Genomic DNA, 18,055 nt, shown 5'->3' with positions numbered 1-18,055 from the left:
TTGGATCCGTATGACCTAAAATAGTTTTGCTTAGTTTGTTGCTTCGATCTGTACTTGTAGAGTACTTCTCCTAAGATTATGCTTGTATTTGTAAGTTCTTGCTTCGATCTGTAAGAGTAAAGTAGTTTTGCTTAGTTCTTACTTCGATCTGTAAGCCTAGAGTTCGTTCCTAAGATTTCGAGTGGGGGTTCTGTTTCTGCATTCTTCTAAGCTACGCCGTCCACATATAAGAGCGATAGTTGGTAAGAGGATTGGTTCTACAATGTGTACAACTTGTCCTTGTACCAGCTATGCACTTATACATGGCAGCAGATACAGAAGATTAGTACTATCTTATGTTCAAACTGTGTGCACACAAGGTGTTTGGTACTTCAATGAAGCTTCTTAACATGCTTTCTTGCTTACCATTGTCAATGATGTTGCCCCGAGAGCTTGTAAGTGTGAAACAAATATCTTTCTTACCATCATTCTTGCACTTTGCTACTTTGATGTCTGTATAGGACGCGGCCTCTGGCTCAGCCACTTCGGTACATTCCTGTGCCTGATAGGTACAACCCTATTAGGAAGAAGAACACTATGATATGGCTAAATCGGGTGTGCGAGTTGGTCAAGGAAGGGGCGATCGGAGTGCAGTTCTTCAGGAACCATGACCTGAAAGCGATTGTAGAGGATGCTCTGAAGTTCACCTGGCCGTGAGGTTGGTGTCGATCAGCTCTACAACCATTTGATGCACTGGAGAGGAAGGTGGGTTCATGTATGCATGCTAAAAATGCTGGAGGGGGTGCGTTGGGCGGAGAAGACATCACCTATCATGATGGACGATGATGCATACTATGCCTACATCAAGGTTAGCACATTGCACCTTTTCCTGCACTTCATTCACTAAGTAATTTATGATGGATGTTGTTAGCTTGCACATGAGGAAGAACTAAGTAACCTCATCATACCAGACTCGTCCTAGGGACGTGGATCTCATCAACAAGCCCATAGAGAAATATGCCCATATGAAGAAGATCTACGTCGACCTGGTCCAGCTGCTCCGCTCACTCCTTTCATGGTCCACCATGCTCCGAGCCACCTCATGGATCCAAAAGGCACATGCAAAAAGATATCTTGCGATGACCTCTACTGACAGTATGGCCGAGTTCACCACCTTCCTGACGAAGTATTACCTCTGAGGAGCCCGAGCATTGGATGCTTCTTGTCGTGCTTGTTCTGTTGATGACGATGAACATCACATCCTAGATGTATATTTTGGGAGTAGCTAGGTCTGATCTGCAGTGATGTCACGTCTGTATATTTTCCGAGGTGGTATCTACGTACCCCTCGATTGATGAACTTATGCTGCATTACGAGCTGTTGTTCGTGAACTTGTGGCGCAACACTATTATCCGCTGCTAGAACTATTATCCGTATGCTAGGCTTGCTGATTATGTGATCTATATTTGTCGTCCTATCATTTCCTATTGCATCAAACATCTTGTGGGTATATATGGTGAACTCGGTAAGCTCACCAAGATGGGTAGGAGACGATCGTATTCGGCAAACATGATGTAACCGTTGAATTTGTTGAAACGCGATTTCTAGGCAACCAAACGCCCTGGAGATTTTGCTTCACAATTGATACGAAATAGAAATTGTTTGCAATAAAACAACTTGCCATCACAGCACGCACCTGTGCTACGCGCGGCAGGAAATTGCATCCAGGCAAGCCAAGTCGGCCACAAATCACGCTCCCACCGCACGTGCCATACGCTCGCACTGAGCCTCTCGCAAATGCCCAAAGTGCCCCGATCTCCGCTGCCGCACCGCGTAAAACATCCCCAGACCACGAGGCCATTTCCGTCCGCTGGCCCCACACGACACCACCGCACACCCAAAGCCGCGCGCGACAGCCGCTTAAATTTGAACCCGAAGCGAACGAACCACGCGCCGCACCGCCGCACCGCACAGGAGCGGAGCGGAGGAGCGCACAGGAAATTTTCAAAAGCGGGGGAGTCCACCGCCGCCGCGCCAATTCGAGCACCTCGGATTCGCTTCAACGGCCGGCGCTCCCTCCCTCACCCACCAGCCCCGCGGGGCAGATCTTCCACATCTATAAACACCGCCGGAATTCCCTCCTCCGATCCCGATACCCGCACCGCGCACGCGACGCAGATCCTGCGTCTCTCCCCGCGCGCGGATCGGCGCCGATGGACGCGTCATCCTCTCTCACGGCCCAGCAGGCCGCCGCGGCGTCGGCGGCCGCGGACACGACGCCGCCACCGGCGCTGCGTCTCTCTTTCCCCCATCCGCTGCAGCTGTTCGCCCACGACGGGAAGCTGCGCCACCACGCCTACAGCCGCAAGCAGAAGTCGCTCGGCCTGCTCTGCTCCAAGTGAGTGGGATCCATCCATCCCTCGCCTCACCGGATTCCAAACGAGATCCCTTCCTCACCGAATTCTTGGGGGTGTCTGCAGCTTCGTGGCCCTGTACGACCGGGACGACGTGGACTCCATCGGGCTGGACGACGCGGCCCGGCGCCTCGGCGTCGAGCGGCGCCGGATCTACGACATCGTCAACGTGCTCGAGAGCATCGGGGTCAGTTCTTTCTTTCTTCTTTTCCGCCCGTTCTTGGTCTGTCTACCTCGATGGGGTTTTGACTCTTTTCTGCTCCGTCACCCCGCGCGAACAGATTCTTGTCAGGAAGGCCAAGAACCGCTACTCCTGGATAGGCTTCGGCGGGGTCCCCATGGCGCTGCGAGAACTCAAGGTTTGCATCCGCATTTCCAGTTTTCCATGCCATAAGCCCATAATTGACAATCCAACCATGGGAATGAATCCAACCAAGAACTGGCAATGTAACCCGTCTCAATTATGCTTTTTTTGGCCTCCCTTTATTTGCTCATCAGGAGAGGGCATTGAGCGAGAAGTCTGGCTTGGCCCCTCTGCAGCTGGTGGAGCACTCTGCTGCTAATGTATGATTTCTTATCCGCATCCTGTATTTGAACCTGTCCATGCGGCATTAATCCAGAATGTAGTTCCTGACAATGCTGTTCCCTGTTCCATTCGATGTCGTGAAGCTGTCGGACGACGAAGACGATGATAAGCTGGCCGATCCGGAGGGCGACACCGAGAGCGAGAAGCTGAGCCAGACTGTTGACAACCCTTCTGACAAGCCCGATGCACCTCGCTGCCACCTTCGATCTGGTATAACAGCTTCTCTGTTGTAATGTTGATGTGTTTAGTCACTTTTTTGTCATGTCAGGCTTAGAGCTTTGCTGTTTTATGTTCAGATCATAGGAAGGAGAAGTCTCTTGGGTTGCTCACGCAAAATTTCGTGAAGCTGTTCCTCACCATGGAGGTGGGACATCTGCATTTCCATGTTTCTGTTTTGAAGGTTTATGGTTTGTGGGACTGTGCTCATTGTTTGAAATCTGTGCATTGAGCAGGTTAACACGATCTCACTTGATGAAGCTGCAAAGCTCCTCCTCGGAGAAGGCCACGACGAGTCCAATATGAGAAGTTAGTACTGACATTTCCCTATATGATTCTGCAGTGGTACAACTATGGAAATTAAGCAAAACAAAGCTAATTCCTGTAATTGTTTTGTGGCGCAGCTAAAGTCAGGAGGTTGTATGACATTGCCAATGTGCTGTCTTCATTGAAACTCATTGAGAAGGTAGGCTGTAATAAAATTACTGACAAGTCAGCTGCACTTCAATTATAAGCAATGTTTCTGAATCTATGTTCTTGAATCTTGTCATTCAGACACAAGTGGACACAAGGAAGCCTGCATTCCGGTGGTTGGGCATGGATGGGAAATCAAAAGCAGAATATGGTGTCACAGTAGCTGTCTCCCCAGCAAGGAAGACTCTGTCCAACAAGAGAGCATTTGGGACTGAACTCACTAACATTGACATAAACAGAAGCAAACTGGGTTCAGCAATCCAGAAGAAAGCAAAGCTGGCGCAGGGTGGCGGAGATATCTTGAATACCTACAAGGTGGCCGTGCAGGGGCAGCTCAGGCAGGCTAACAAGAGTGGTTTTGTTTATGGGCCTTTCCACCCTTCCTGTGCAAGAAAACAGGAGCCTGATGATTGTAAGAATGCTGGACAAAAGAAGGGTGCCCAGGACTGGGAGAGCCTCGCTGATTCTTTCCAACCACAGTACCAGAACCAAGGTGGGTATTTATGAGCACTTCTTTTTTATGGTTTTGTTCCTTGTCAAGAGTTGTGCCATTTTAAATAATGAAAAGTCTATCACTTTGTTGCCGCAAATATTAATTTCTCATAGGAAAATGCTTGATTTTATTATGCTAAAAGTAGGAATTACGCTGTTACTAGCAATCTAGCGGGAGTGACGTCTACCGAATATGACCTGATACACCTTTGATTGTGGCATTCATAATTTGGGAACAGAAAGATGTCATAGAAAGTAAAACATGGTATTCAAAAGCGACCTTTCAAATAATGATACTAACAGTAACCAATGCTACTATAATTGTCGCAGTCATACTAGGTTCTGCAATATTACTATAATTGTCACAGTCATACTAGGTTCTGCAATATTTAGTTGGTGTTGGTTAGTAGACTTTCTATGCAAGTAGTAGTTGTCCTCTGAATAATTTCCAGCACGAAAGATGTGTATAGCTCTGTACATATATATATATATATGAATACCATAGCTATTAAACCATTTCTGATTGGATTCGTAGAAATAGTATAGCACATGAGCTCTCTGGAAGGTAATTCTTTGCTTCTTAAAAGCAAGTTATGTGAACATAATATTAGCACTTCTTTTATATGGTTTCTGTTCCTTGTCAAAAGTTGCACCCTTTTAAATAATGAGACGTCTATCAAATTGTCGCCGTGGATATTAATTTCTTATAGGAAAACGTTTTTCTTTTGATTTCTGGATTCAAAATCAACCTCCCAAATAATGATCCTAACTAATGCCGTATTTGTCATTTGGGATGATACTGTAATTGTCACACTCATACTAGGTTCTGCAATATTACTATAATTGTTACACATACTAGGTTCTGCAATATTTTGGTGGTATTGGTTACTAGACTTGGTCCATGCAAGGACTAGTTTTCTCTGAATATTTTCCACCACGAAAGATGAGTGTACCTCTGTACACCAGCTTGGAATTCAGATTGGACTCATAGAAATAGTGTAGTATATGGGCTCTCTGGAAGGAAATTATTTGTTTCTTAAATGCAAGCTGTCTGTAAACATAATGGAATGACCTACAGCATTTATTGGCCAATTCTATTTTTCTCAATGAATTGCAAAGGCCTGGCCTCTTTCGAGAATTTCTCAACAAAGAAAAGCCTACAGTTGACATATTCATATAATTCAATTGCTTGAACTTTCTGGCATCGGATCAGTGAAACTCACAGTTTCTTCCGCAATTTTCTGAATGCAGAACTTGGTGACCTTTTCGCTCATTATGTGGATGCATGGAAGTCCTGGTACTCAGAATTTTCACAGGGTAGCAGCATCATGCAGCAACATCTCGGGAAGCCTGCTAACAACTAATTTTTGTAGGAACACCATAAACTCAAGCACAGCAGTTCTTAGTGCGTTGCTTGGGATTCGGCCTGTACAATTTGTCAAAATAGAAGAGGAGAGGAAACAAATAGATGACTTAGGCCTAGAGTTCATTGTATTTGCTCAATGCAGGCAATCTTTAGGCCTTCATAGTCAGGAGAGGGAGGGAAACATTTTCTCATTGTCAATCTGTAACTTTTGTGTACTGTTCATTCTTGCACCTACAAGCGTGCTTACCTCTCTGCATTCTGAATCTTCTTCTGACCACACTGTTCTGAATGCTTGGATCGTAGCATTCTCTATGCGTGTATTGATTTGGCGACTGCCAGCTGACATGAATGTTCTGATTCAGTTACATGTACATAAAAACAGTAATCAGTTGTATTTATTTTGACATACAATCTGGATAAAAACAGTATTCAGTTTTCTGCATCGTAAAGCTGCTGACCACAATATTCTGACTGCTTGGATCGTATCATTACCTTATGTTTTGTGCGTACCTTTTTGGCCGTCAATCAACTGACATGGAAAATTTTGGTTCAGGTACATAAAAACAGTATCCAGCTTTATTTTTTGTGTGGATAGAACTGGATGACCTCATCTTACTTATGAAACACACTTCTGAAGTTAAGCAAACTGAAGGCTTGTCAAGTTAAGCACTAGTCAAAACACCGAACTGCATCCTTGCAGGCTTGTAATTTTCCAGTTCAAGCAAACTGTAAGGAATCAAATCCTAGTATTTGCGGGGTAGGTGCTATAGGAAGGTTTGCATACAGCATACCTGAAGCCTGTAATTGTTTCATTAAAAAAAGGAATTTATGTTGTGAGAACTGGTAAGTTGTCTCTGCTTGATGTGGACAATGCTGAACCAGGCATGAAAGTGATGGTTGATGGAGGCAAGTTATTGAACTGCCCCCTGGCCATTGCCAGGGTTGCTCCACTTGTTTATGGTGGAGAGGATTGGTTGGTTTAGCTTTGTCTTCCCAATAACTAAACCCAAAATATTCCCAACGTCATGACAGCGGCACTGCAATAACCAAATTATTGGCTGAACTTAAAGGACGTTCTGAACTGCAGAATAATTTATGCCTACTGTATGCGTCATGGCACGGCTCTTAAATTTCGATTTTTTAGATTCTTCTCAATCTTTTATTTAAAAGAACGGTCTAAAAAAACTGGGACGCAGTTGTCGTCTCCTAATTTCCGCATTATCTTAATCAATGTTGTGATTTTTTTATACAAGTCAAATCTGGGCTTAACCAATAGAATCGCGTTGCACGATCAGGGCCGTACCAGATCCCGCCGCCGGCCCGCCAAGCCCACCCAACACCAACCCACCATCCTCTTTCTCTCCTGCAACCGTCTCCTCCCCTTAATAAGGAGGCAACCACAATTCCGCACAAGAATAATCTCTCCCTTTCCTTTTATCTCTCCCACCTCCCACCCACCCCGGCCCGCCTCCGCCCCGGAACCCTAGCCATGGCCGCGGCCGCGCTCCTCCGCCGCGTCCCCGCGGCGCGCGCCCCCTGCGCGGCCCTCATGGCGGCGGCGCGCCCGATCTCCGACTCCACGGCGCCGCTCACCATCGAGACCTCCATGCCCTTCACGGCCCACATCGTCGACCCGCCCTCGCGCGACGTCGCCACCACCCCCGCCGAGCTCGTCGCCTTCTTCCGCGACATGTCCCTCATGCGCCGCATGGAGATCGCCGCCGACTCGCTCTACAAGGCCAAGCTCATCCGCGGCTTCTGCCACCTCTACGACGGCCAGGAGGCCGTCACCGTCGGCATGGAGGCCGCCATCACCCGCAAGGACTCCATCATCACCGCCTACCGCGACCACTGCATCTACCTCTCCCGCGGCGGCGACCTCGTCACCGCCTTCGCCGAGCTCATGGGCCGCCAGGTCGGATGCTCGCGCGGAAAGGGCGGATCCATGCATTTCTACAAGAAGGACGCAAACTTCTACGGCGGCCACGGGATCGTCGGCGCCCAGGTGCCCCTCGGATGCGGACTCGCCTTCGCGCAGAAGTACAGGAAGGAGGACAGCGTATCCTTCGCGCTATACGGCGACGGGGCCGCCAACCAGGGCCAGCTCTTCGAGGCGCTCAATATTTCCGCCCTATGGAAGCTGCCCGCCATTCTGGTCTGCGAGAACAACCATTGTAAGTTCCTCCGCCTATTATATAGTTACCAATTGTATTTGGGATTGCATCGCGATTGTACCTGTTTCTGATGTGATGCGATCTGGTTTCTGATATATGCAGATGGGATGGGAACCGCTGAGTGGAGGGCCGCCAAGAGCCCCTCATACTACAAGCGTGGAGACTATGTGCCTGGATTGAAGGTAATTTCAAAATCCTCTTGTTCCTATTGCTCATAATCGTGCATGAATTTTATTTCTGTGCGGTATGTTTGTTTGCTTTTTCGTGGGGATGGTTTGACCTCTCCGTATCTGTTTTTTAAGTTGCAGAAGAGGCTGTTACTTGATTGAATGATGTAAACTGTTCAGTATGGTATTTTAGCAGCACATGATTAGCTATTAAAACATGTAAATTAAGAAGAGCGCATTACTTGATTGAAGGATATAAACTGTTCAGTATGGTATTTTATAGCACATGATGATTAGCTGTTAAAACATGCACAGGAAGCAATGTCTTCAATAATTTACTATTGCTCCCTAAAGGCAACTTTAATCTGTCCTGAGTTAATATGTTTACAAACTGAAGCTACACTGTTGTGTTCTTAGGAGTACCATTTCTCTCCTCTGGCTTATTGTCCATTATGAGTTAAGCTATACTTTGAAGCCTGTTATCTTTTCCTCCTATTTGTGAATTGCTTCTGTTTTAAGCTATAGGCTCATGTCTCACATACTTAGTATTTCCTACTGACATCATCAAACTATGTCTGTTGTAGGTCGACGGAATGGATGTTCTTGCTGTGAAGCAGGCGTGCAAATTTGCAAAGGAGCATGCCATTGCAAACGGCCCAATTGTGAGTACACAAGAATATTTGCTTCTTCTGTAATTTTAAGTATCATGAATATCAGAGCGCTTGATGGTTTGTCAGGGGTTTACCTAGCTTCGTTGGGTCAGTGGTGCTACTAGGCTGTGGCTATTCTTTTGTATTTCTTGGTTAGGTTTGCAAGACTATATTAACTTTATTGAGCTGCACTCACATTTTCTCCTGAAAATCTGCTATGCCTAACAAAGGCGTTGGATCTTTCCTGACATTAAAATTCTGTTCGATATCTCCAAGAATTTGGTCTATCAATTGATTGCATGCTAGAGTAGGTTACTCTAATTATATGTAACGATCTATTGTTGATTGTGATTTGGCAGCTGATGTGATGAACATAGGTTATATATTCATTGATGATCAATCCATCTAACACAGGGATTCCATCTTTGTTTGCCTTCTATTCTTTCCCATTGAAACTCTTAAGATTGTTCTGTTACCAGATCCCCAAATCTGCATGTTTGGGCAATGCCAATTTCTGCTAATTTACCCTGTTCACATGTAAAATATGAAAATAATACACACCAGCTTATGTCCTGATTGTTACATCTTTGAACAATGATTGACACGATGCTAACTTCAATTTATACTGTCTGCTGAGGATACTTTTCATTACTAACTTGCTAATAATGCATGGTCATGAGCTGAACATAGTTGAGTGTGGATGGTTAAATCTCTTTGCTGCTTCACTTCACTTACAGTTACAGTCATTTTATATATGGCCGCGATTGTTTCCATATTAGTCTACCTGCTATTAATTGTTAGTAATGAATACTATGATTTTATAATGGTTTTGGGTGTGGAGAGATATTGTTACCACTGAATGCTGGGTACTAATAAAATTCCTACCATTTAGGTTCTTGAAATGGACACCTACAGATACCACGGCCACTCTATGTCTGACCCGGGAAGCACTTACCGTACCAGGGATGAGATCTCAGGTGTCAGACAGGTTGGAATGTCGTGACCTTTTTAGTTCAAGGTTAAGTGGTTGTGCCAAATGTATTTATTTCAGACAATTATTTTTATGGTCCCAACAGGAGCGTGATCCAATTGAAAGAGTTAGAAAGTTGCTCTTGGCTCATGACCTAGCAACCCCTGCTGAGCTCAAGGTATGAGATTCTGTTGAAAAATGTCAAGCATGTTTACTGTGCATCTGGTTTTCATTGAGGTTCATACATACTGTATTACTATTTCATTCAGAGGAATGTTCTTGTTCTTATTATAGATCTATGTTTTCTTCTCAGGACATGGAGAAAGAAATTAGGAAAGAAGTCGATACTGCCATTGCTAAAGCCAAGGTTACCATTGCATTTGGACATTTTCTTTTAGACCACTTTGAATTGAGTATGCTTTTTTTTCTCCTTACAATATGCATCTTTGAATATCTTCAGGAAAGTCCTATGCCTGATGTTTCTGAGCTCTTTACGAATGTATATGTCAAGGGTTTCGGCGTGGAGGTTAGTTGATGTCTAATCTTTTATTTTAGCCTCTTCAGAAGTGAATTCACCATATTTATATTATCTTAATTGATTCTGGACTTGTCAAACTGATAGTCGCGGCTTTATCTTGTGATGTGGAATTTTAATCTAATATCTTGTTTCTTTTCAATTGTATTTGTAGTAAACTATACAGTATCGATAAGAGTTATTTTTTTTCGAGTTTAGATGAAACTGTCAATTTCACCACTTCTTGAAAGCACCGTGTACTAGATTATGTACTAGTTGAACCATAGTTGCACTCTGAACATTCGAGGAGATGAACCAGTTCTAACACACTCTTGGATGATGCAGTCATTTGGCGCGGACAGAAAGGAGTTGAGAGCTACACTCCCATAGGTCGCCAACCTGAAGGACACTCTTCTAATATAGGAGGAGATACCGAGGAAAAATAAGTATTGCTGAACAAAACCCTTGGGCATTGCTGGCAGTTTTTGTTGCAAAACGAACCTGTATAGAGATGCGATGTCAGGAGGATCTGCTCATTATTTGTTTTTCTTTTCTTTTCTGCAATTCATTTTAACAACTGCTGGTTGGCTTTGTATTGAGGCCAGTGATTTGTCCCACATAATTGCTTCTGTTTGCAAAATCATGAGGTGGAAAACTAAAAGTTTGCTCCTGTTGCAAGTTTTACTTGCATATTATGCTTGGCAGGCAACCAGTTGCCTTTGCACCTCTATGCAATGTAGTAATTTACCTTCGCAAAATATCATGTTCATCAGCAAATACTTAGTCCAATAGTGTTGTTTTACACGTAGTGTTCTGGATGTCTATATACAGGTCCTGCATACTTGTCGAGTATAGGGGTGTCATGGCTTTTTGGCGGGCTGATTAAGAGGCGACATGTGGGCACACTGCCCCTTTGAGATTACGTGGCAAAATTGCATTCTTATGACAGTCCAGAACTAGGGCATTTAGGAATCGAAAAGCATGCTCCAGTGACTGGGCTGGGATGGAGGTGTATTTCTTCACCTGTTTCGCTATTCTTGGGGCGCGCTTGAGGTGAACCGTGAGGGCGGTGGAACAAGGCGATCATCGCTGGAACAAGGCAACTGCAATGGTGAAGACACAGAAAGTGAACATTTTCTGTGCGGGCCATGTCTCCCATGTGGTGACTGGAAAGAGAACCTGCTCTTTGTGTATGGTGACTCGGTGAGTTCGATTCTGCTGCTATTTGGTCATCAAATTGATGTTGATTTAGAGTAGATTTTTGTGCTCAAAGACTCAAAGTGCTCGTAGATAGTAATTTAGAGTATATTTTTGTTCTCAACTTGTTGGTAGCTATTTGGTTTTGTGATTTAGGGTTTAAGCTGGGCCAAAGGTCTGAAGATTTTTTGTTTTTGTTCAATGCGTAGAGGAAGGCAATGATATTTTTACCGTGGAGTTGATCTATGGAGTTTTTTTTTTTTGTTGGTTGTGGCTGTGAGTAGGGCATACGTTGATGGGCACAAAGTGTGCTATGACGATTGTGATGCTGATACTTGGTCCTCTCTGCGGTTTCAAGACATAATTAAGCAAATAGGATACGAGGTTGCAGGCAGGAATAGGATCGATGTCTACTCTCCTCTGTTTGATCTTGCCAAATTTCACCATTTTTTTTTTCAAATGCTCCAATTTCATATACATCCTCCATTTTGAGAAGTTTTAAGCACCTTTATGCGTCTGCAACAAGCAAATGAAATAGAAATCATAAGCTAAATTTTAGATAGAAAACAAAAAAGAAGAGGGAGCACATACCCATGATTCAGGCACTTGTAGAAAGTTGCCACAGTCGCATATCACCAGCGGGAAACACGGCAACATGTGCTTCGACGAGCTCCCGCTATTGACATCGCCACCCATGAGAAGAGAATAGAAGGACGAGGCAGACGAGGGTGCTGGAGCTTGCCTATGAGTGCGGTCAACAACATAGACGAGCGGGATGAAGGAAGCAACAACATCGAGCTCCAGCCGTCGCTGTTCACTCACTCTCACGCGCCGGCGATGACAAATCCCTCGATTATGGTTTGGAAAGGGAAATTGCGCTGATTAGAACTGGTCAGACCTTGCGCGCAACCATTGTGGGCCACCATAATGCGTTGTCACGTCACCACAATATGTATACCGTATGTGAACAAGTTCTTGGACTTGTTAGAAATAGGATTAGCTTAGGTCTTAAGCTAACTAGGTAGTTATTTTTTGTCCAACAGCCACGTCCCTTCGAAGGGACACAACCTTGTAAACCGTCTTTGTTGGCGCCTGTTCACTGGGTATATATACCCCTCAGTCATCAATGAAATAAACAGTTCATTTCTTATTACTTTTACTCTAAACACGTTATCACGCACTTTGTCTCTACCAAGAACATAAGGCCGGAAGAATAACAGAGAGAAGAAAACCGGGACCAAACAATGGCCGGCGGCACAAAATCGCTCGTGTTAGAGATAAAATAGCAGTTAGCAGTTAGCGTTAGATATAGGCTAACTTGTCAGTTATTATCTAGGGTTGTCCAAACGCTGCCCATACCGAAACGACACCACGTCTATTCGGAACAGCCGTGAGGCTTTGTAACCGACATATAAACGACTCTTGGGTACCTAGTAGTCCCTTTCAATAAATCATCCATTCACTTCATTCTCACTCGATTCTTCTCACGTTATCATGCACGCGCCCTGCCAAAAGCAATAGGCCACAGTAGAAGAGACAGAGAGGTGAGTAAAAAGATGTCTTCCATCTCAGACCTCGCTTTTTCCTTCGCTCGGTTTGTGGCAAGGGAACACCATCCTCGCCGGGCTTCCGCTCGCACTGCCGCTCGCCGGAACCACAGCCACTGGTACTTCGGCCCTCGCCGTCATGGCCGCCCAGACTGGAATGGTGGCCTCCGCCACCGCGGCAACCGCTGGGTACCCCGACGCGGTGGAAAAAGACGAGGCCTCAGCCTCCGTGGTGGTGGCCTCCGCCGTCACCTCCACAGCAACCGCCTCCGCGGCAACCGCCTCCGCAGCAACCGGCGGACGCCCCAGCACCACAACCGCCACTGGATGCGGCGCCACCGCGACCCTGGAGACCCGGGGCCAAGCACCACGGCTGTTGTGCGCCGGGAACAAACCCCGGTGGTCGCTGCCGAACCGGCCGTCGTCGTCGCCGCGCCGGCGGTCGCTGCCGAAGAAGTGGTTGATGCAGTGTACGAAGACGAGGCCTCAGCCTCAAACATCAGCGCGGACATCGACGAACTGATGCCCGTGCCGCCGGAGTTCGCCCTTCCACCCATGGAGTGGCTGCTGGGCGGACCAAGCGCCGGCTGGCTTGTCGACGACCCCGAGCGCGACTTCGGCGACGAGGAACTCCTGGTGCCACCGCCACCGCCGGCATCGCCTCCGACGATGTACTACTGCATGCGGCATGGATTTCAGCCATGCCTCCCATCCCCGACGCCCTCCGACGAGGACCGCGCGCACTTTGCTCCGCCGGGTTACGACCCCGTGCCGGAGTTCTTCGCGCCACCCAACGCGGTCCAGCCGGAGGCAGCGATGGAGGAGGTCGAGGCCGTGGCTCCCGCGCCGGCCGCCCCGGTGCTCCCCGACCTCAATCTCCCAGCGCCGGAGAAAGAGGAAAACGAGCCGGTGCTCGCCCTTCCCACGCCCTCGCCGGAGGCCAGGGTGCTCCTCCGCCGCTTCGCCTCGGCCATGGCGGCCCGCCCTGCAGGCATCCGCAGAGGGACTTGGTCCCCCGAGGCCCTCGGCCTCACCGGCCGCGTCGCAGAGCTCCGCCTCAACGAGGCCTCCCATCACTCCTCCTCATCAGCGGAGGGGCCGCGCCGCTGCTGAAGAAGTACTAGTCGGTCGCTGGTCAGGTGAAGAAGGATGTAGAGGATAATGCGAGGAGGACGACGGGCCGGAGGGGATTTTATTTTCCCCAAGTCGCTCCTCCCAGACTCTAGTCCCTATTTTTCTATTGATGCAGCGATGTGCCCAGACAGTCGGTGTACTGAAAAGTCTGGAAAGCTATGTGTCTAGTTTACTACTGTTACGTGTAGTACTACTGTCTGAAAATCTCTGTTTGCTTTACTCAGATTAGCAGTGTAGTGTGATGTAAATACATCTATTCTAGACCTTATGTTTATTAGAAGTCACAAGTATGTAATGTGCCATGTTATTTATATATGTGCCTGTAGCATATTCTAACATGTCTATTTGGTACAATAATTTTATTTTTGCATTTGAAATTTAAATTTCGTGCAAATTTCTCATTAAGAGATAAAAATGTGACTATCTCGAATCATATTTGCGAATCACAAGGTAATGGCATCTACTGTACAAATACAGATTATCCATTACTGTGAGGTATATTCATTTGTCGTTACAATGAATGATTATCTCCAAAGTGCTCTTCCAAATATATTACAGTCAAAGTATAACACAGGGTGCTAGATGGGCGTCTACTGACATACGTCAGATTATGCTTCCTAGTACTGAGAGATGTACTCCATAAAATGGAGATTATCTACAATGTGTTAACTTCAAATTCGAAGATCTACACATATTTGGTTTGAAAAGCATCAGCTTAAAATTGTTCCTCTAGAACAAAATTTTTGTTTACCAAAATAATTTTACTATCAAGTAAAATTAATAAAATGCATGATTATACATGCAGGAAAAATGGCTGGCATCAATAAGAAAGAATTCGAAGAACTACAAGTTGATGGAAGTAACTATCTATCATGGGCCATGGATATGAAAATAAATTTGACTGGACGTAACCTTGGCCCTTGCATTGCCACACCCCCTGAAAATGCTCCAGAAATACCACAAGTGGTAAAGTATGTGGCATTGCATTTCATAAGGCACCACCTCCATCCTGATTTAAAAATTGAATATCTGATGGAAGAGGACCCACTAGCTTTATGGAACTCCCTAAAGGAGAGATATGACCAACAAAGAGCAGTAATGTTGCCAGAAGCCCAGAGAGAATGGTCTCTCATAAGGTTCCAGGACTTTAAGTCTGTGGCTGCATACAATTCTGCAGTGCATAAGATTAATTCCAAACTGAGATTTTGCAATAAGCAAGCTTCAGACGAGGACTTAATAGAGAAAACCTTATGCACTTTCCACCCCTCGATGAGGATATTGCAACAGCAATATCGTCAACAAAAATACAAAAAGTATTCTGAGCTTATATACACATTACTTCAGGCTGAGAAGCATGATGAACTTCTCATGGAAAATCACAATGCTCGCCCAACGGGCGCCATGCCAATCCCTGAAGCACATGCTAATGCTCATTTTACTAGTAAATTTGGAAACCGTAAACGGAACTTCCGAAAATTCAAGGGAAAGTGGAAACCGAACAATGGTCAAAAGACCAACGGTCCATCTAAGGGGAATGGTCAATTTAATAAAAATAACCAAAATGACAACTCTCAAACTTGTCAAATGTGTGGATGTACGAATCATCGTACTAATGAATGCAGTATGCCCGACCACCTCGTGGAACTATACATGAAGTATGGCAAAGAAGTCAAACAAGTTCATGGAAACAAAGCTGAAGCTCACTTCAACGACATACAAGACAACTCTCAAGTTGGTCCATCTCAAAGTTCTATTGAAGAATTCGAGCCAAAAGACGATATCATCCTCGATGAAGACATGCTTGTGGACTACACCCAAGATGTTTTTGGAGACCTCAATTAAACTCCATAAACACTTGATGTCATTTAGCCATTAAATTACTACAAACTGTTATATTGTATAACAATACGTAGAATAAAGTCTATCAGACTATGTAGAATAAAAGTCTATCAGACCATGTATATTGTATTATGTGAATCAGACATAATATTGCAATGTATTTATATTTGATATTTGTAACATAAATACTATGTTGGTGAATATATGAGTAAAAATATATTCTATACATTCAATTCTATTTACGGGAAACAATCCGATGAAAAAAAATCCTATTTAAGTGAGTGGTACCACCACGGCACCACTTCTATCATTTTTAAGGGAAACGAAACATTTCCAAACTCTTACTAAGAGTAAGGACGATGTTATGACCGTAAATAGGCATAACACAACAATTATTGGTTCCTAAAGAACCATATTCATACTCCCTATAGGTACTATTATTGTAGATCAGAATGCACTCTTGTGTCCTGATTATACCTTCATTCGGATTATGTTATACATACATAAAACCCGTACCTTATGTTACAAGATAATTTTCAAAATTTTGATAAATTCAAGACTTGGCAAGATTGCCTTGATCATCCTGGAACAGGTATGATAAGAAAATTATTAACAATTCTATTGGTCACAACTTAAAAGTTGCAAATCTCAAGTCATCAGAATTTATGTGCACCACATGTGCCATGAGAAAAATAATTTTAAGGCTCTCTCACCTTAAAATTACAATGACCACTTTATACATAATCTTAATATACCAACATCTTGTTGGAGACCTGCGGTCTTACACGCGCAGATCTATTCTAGATCATTCCAACTGCATATCATACTGCTTCCCCTTGCAGTAAGTACGTGGAAATGAAACAAGTATTTCCTATCTGCGATATTTTGGTTCTTACCAATATCACCACTCCAGCGTATAGGATCTATGTGAGATATTACTATTTATTTATTGTCCGTCAATCATGAATATCTCAAGCTCCTATCAGGAGAATAGCTTATAACCCATACGCTGATTACACTTAATATAAGGACATTTTCGGCATTAGGGGGAGATTCGTACCACAAAGAATGCCGATAAATTAGAAATGCCATCAGACATTCAGTCCTCATATTCACGTACTTATTAACTGAACATAAAGTTCAATATATTTGCAACACATTGCAAATCTGCCACATACATTTACCTATGACAAAAACGTCATGAAATTACATTATGCATGCATGCATGCAATGTACCATAAAAGTGGAAGTATCTCGTACCACCACTATTCTCCCCAAATGAGAGCATTAGGGGGAGAAACATGGTCACATGAGAAATGAGTTCTCCTATGTATCCGCGGAAATAGAGGAAATTATATCCTCAACTAGTAAATGTAGTTCAACCTCAAGTTGAATAAAACATAACGGATGCTCATCATCCAAACCCAACATATGTGCACACTATTTGAAGTGTTGGGAAATCGAAACACCTTGACTCCATTGTTATGGGAAATCACGAGGAGTTATAAAGATGTAAATATTATTTCCATAATTTTCGTTGATTCAACAGAATCATATAACATAAAGACTACATTTGTCGACAAATATTTATCCTTAAATTGCTAAAACCTTTAGGGCCCTGAACCAAAATCCATGGTAGAGTGCCTCATGCACTCATATATTGGTTCAACTAGAAGGAGGCAATTAGGAATAGCATTAAGCTAAACAAAAGAGATGTATTTACCACAGTAATACATTCTTCTCATAAGCATCTTCCCTTTTGGAAAACTTAATGAATTTTTGTTCATAATGAAGTGGTGAAAAAGCGATGCTTGTAGCACAAGGGTTCACGCAGAGACCCGACATCGATTATGATGTAACATACCCTCTTGGTATAAGTGGAATTACGTTTCGATATCAATATTATTGGCAGTACAAATAAACTATCCATGCAGTTCATAGACGCGGTGATTTCATACTCATATGGATCATTCATCTCGGATATCTATATGGATGTCCAAAAACAAATCACAAAATATATTGTGTAAAACATCAAAAGTCACTCCATGACTAAATAAAGTCGAAAATTGTGTGGTACAATCGACTATGAGAGTTCCCTATTAAAAGGATACTCAGATAAAGATTGCATACATGCAGTTATTAAGAAAATCCCTCCCTGGATTCTACATGACCTATGTATATGCCGATGATTTTATAATCAAAGTCTATACAACACTTGAAAAGTGTTCGCAATCATATCAAGACGGATATTATGTAGTTAAGATTCAACAGAATCATCTACTATTATCTATCAAGAAAATACCATTTGTATTATTCAAATGCATATGATTTATATA

The 18,055-nt window shown here is 44.2% G+C and overlaps 2 protein-coding genes across 2 annotated transcripts; both read left to right on the top strand.

Moving 5' to 3' along the window:
• Positions 1-1,934: 1,934 nt before the first annotated feature.
• LOC127306172 (E2F transcription factor-like E2FF) lies at positions 1,935-5,783 on the top strand. The gene is made up of 10 exons (XM_051336788.2): positions 1,935-2,377; positions 2,460-2,580; positions 2,675-2,752; positions 2,892-2,957; positions 3,063-3,189; positions 3,276-3,343; positions 3,432-3,504; positions 3,600-3,661; positions 3,751-4,162; positions 5,413-5,783. Exons 1-10 carry the CDS (start codon positions 2,193-2,195, stop codon positions 5,523-5,525), a joined length of 1,305 nt encoding a protein of 434 aa, XP_051192748.1. The 5' UTR covers positions 1,935-2,192; the 3' UTR covers positions 5,526-5,783.
• A 1,185-nt stretch (positions 5,784-6,968) lies between these two features.
• On the top strand, positions 6,969-10,672 carry LOC127306173 (pyruvate dehydrogenase E1 component subunit alpha-1, mitochondrial). The gene is made up of 8 exons (XM_051336789.1): positions 6,969-7,701; positions 7,804-7,883; positions 8,453-8,530; positions 9,411-9,506; positions 9,595-9,666; positions 9,802-9,855; positions 9,949-10,014; positions 10,348-10,672. The coding sequence occupies exons 1-8, from the start codon at positions 7,017-7,019 to the stop codon at positions 10,390-10,392; spliced, it is 1,176 nt and encodes a 391-aa protein (XP_051192749.1). The 5' UTR covers positions 6,969-7,016; the 3' UTR covers positions 10,393-10,672.
• Positions 10,673-18,055: the final 7,383 nt, after the last annotated feature.

This window comes from Lolium perenne, chromosome 6 (genome assembly GCF_019359855.2).
Source record: "Lolium perenne isolate Kyuss_39 chromosome 6, Kyuss_2.0, whole genome shotgun sequence".
Taxonomy (NCBI): Eukaryota; Viridiplantae; Streptophyta; class Magnoliopsida; order Poales; family Poaceae; genus Lolium; species Lolium perenne.
This window is presented reverse-complemented; position numbering and strand designations above follow the sequence as displayed.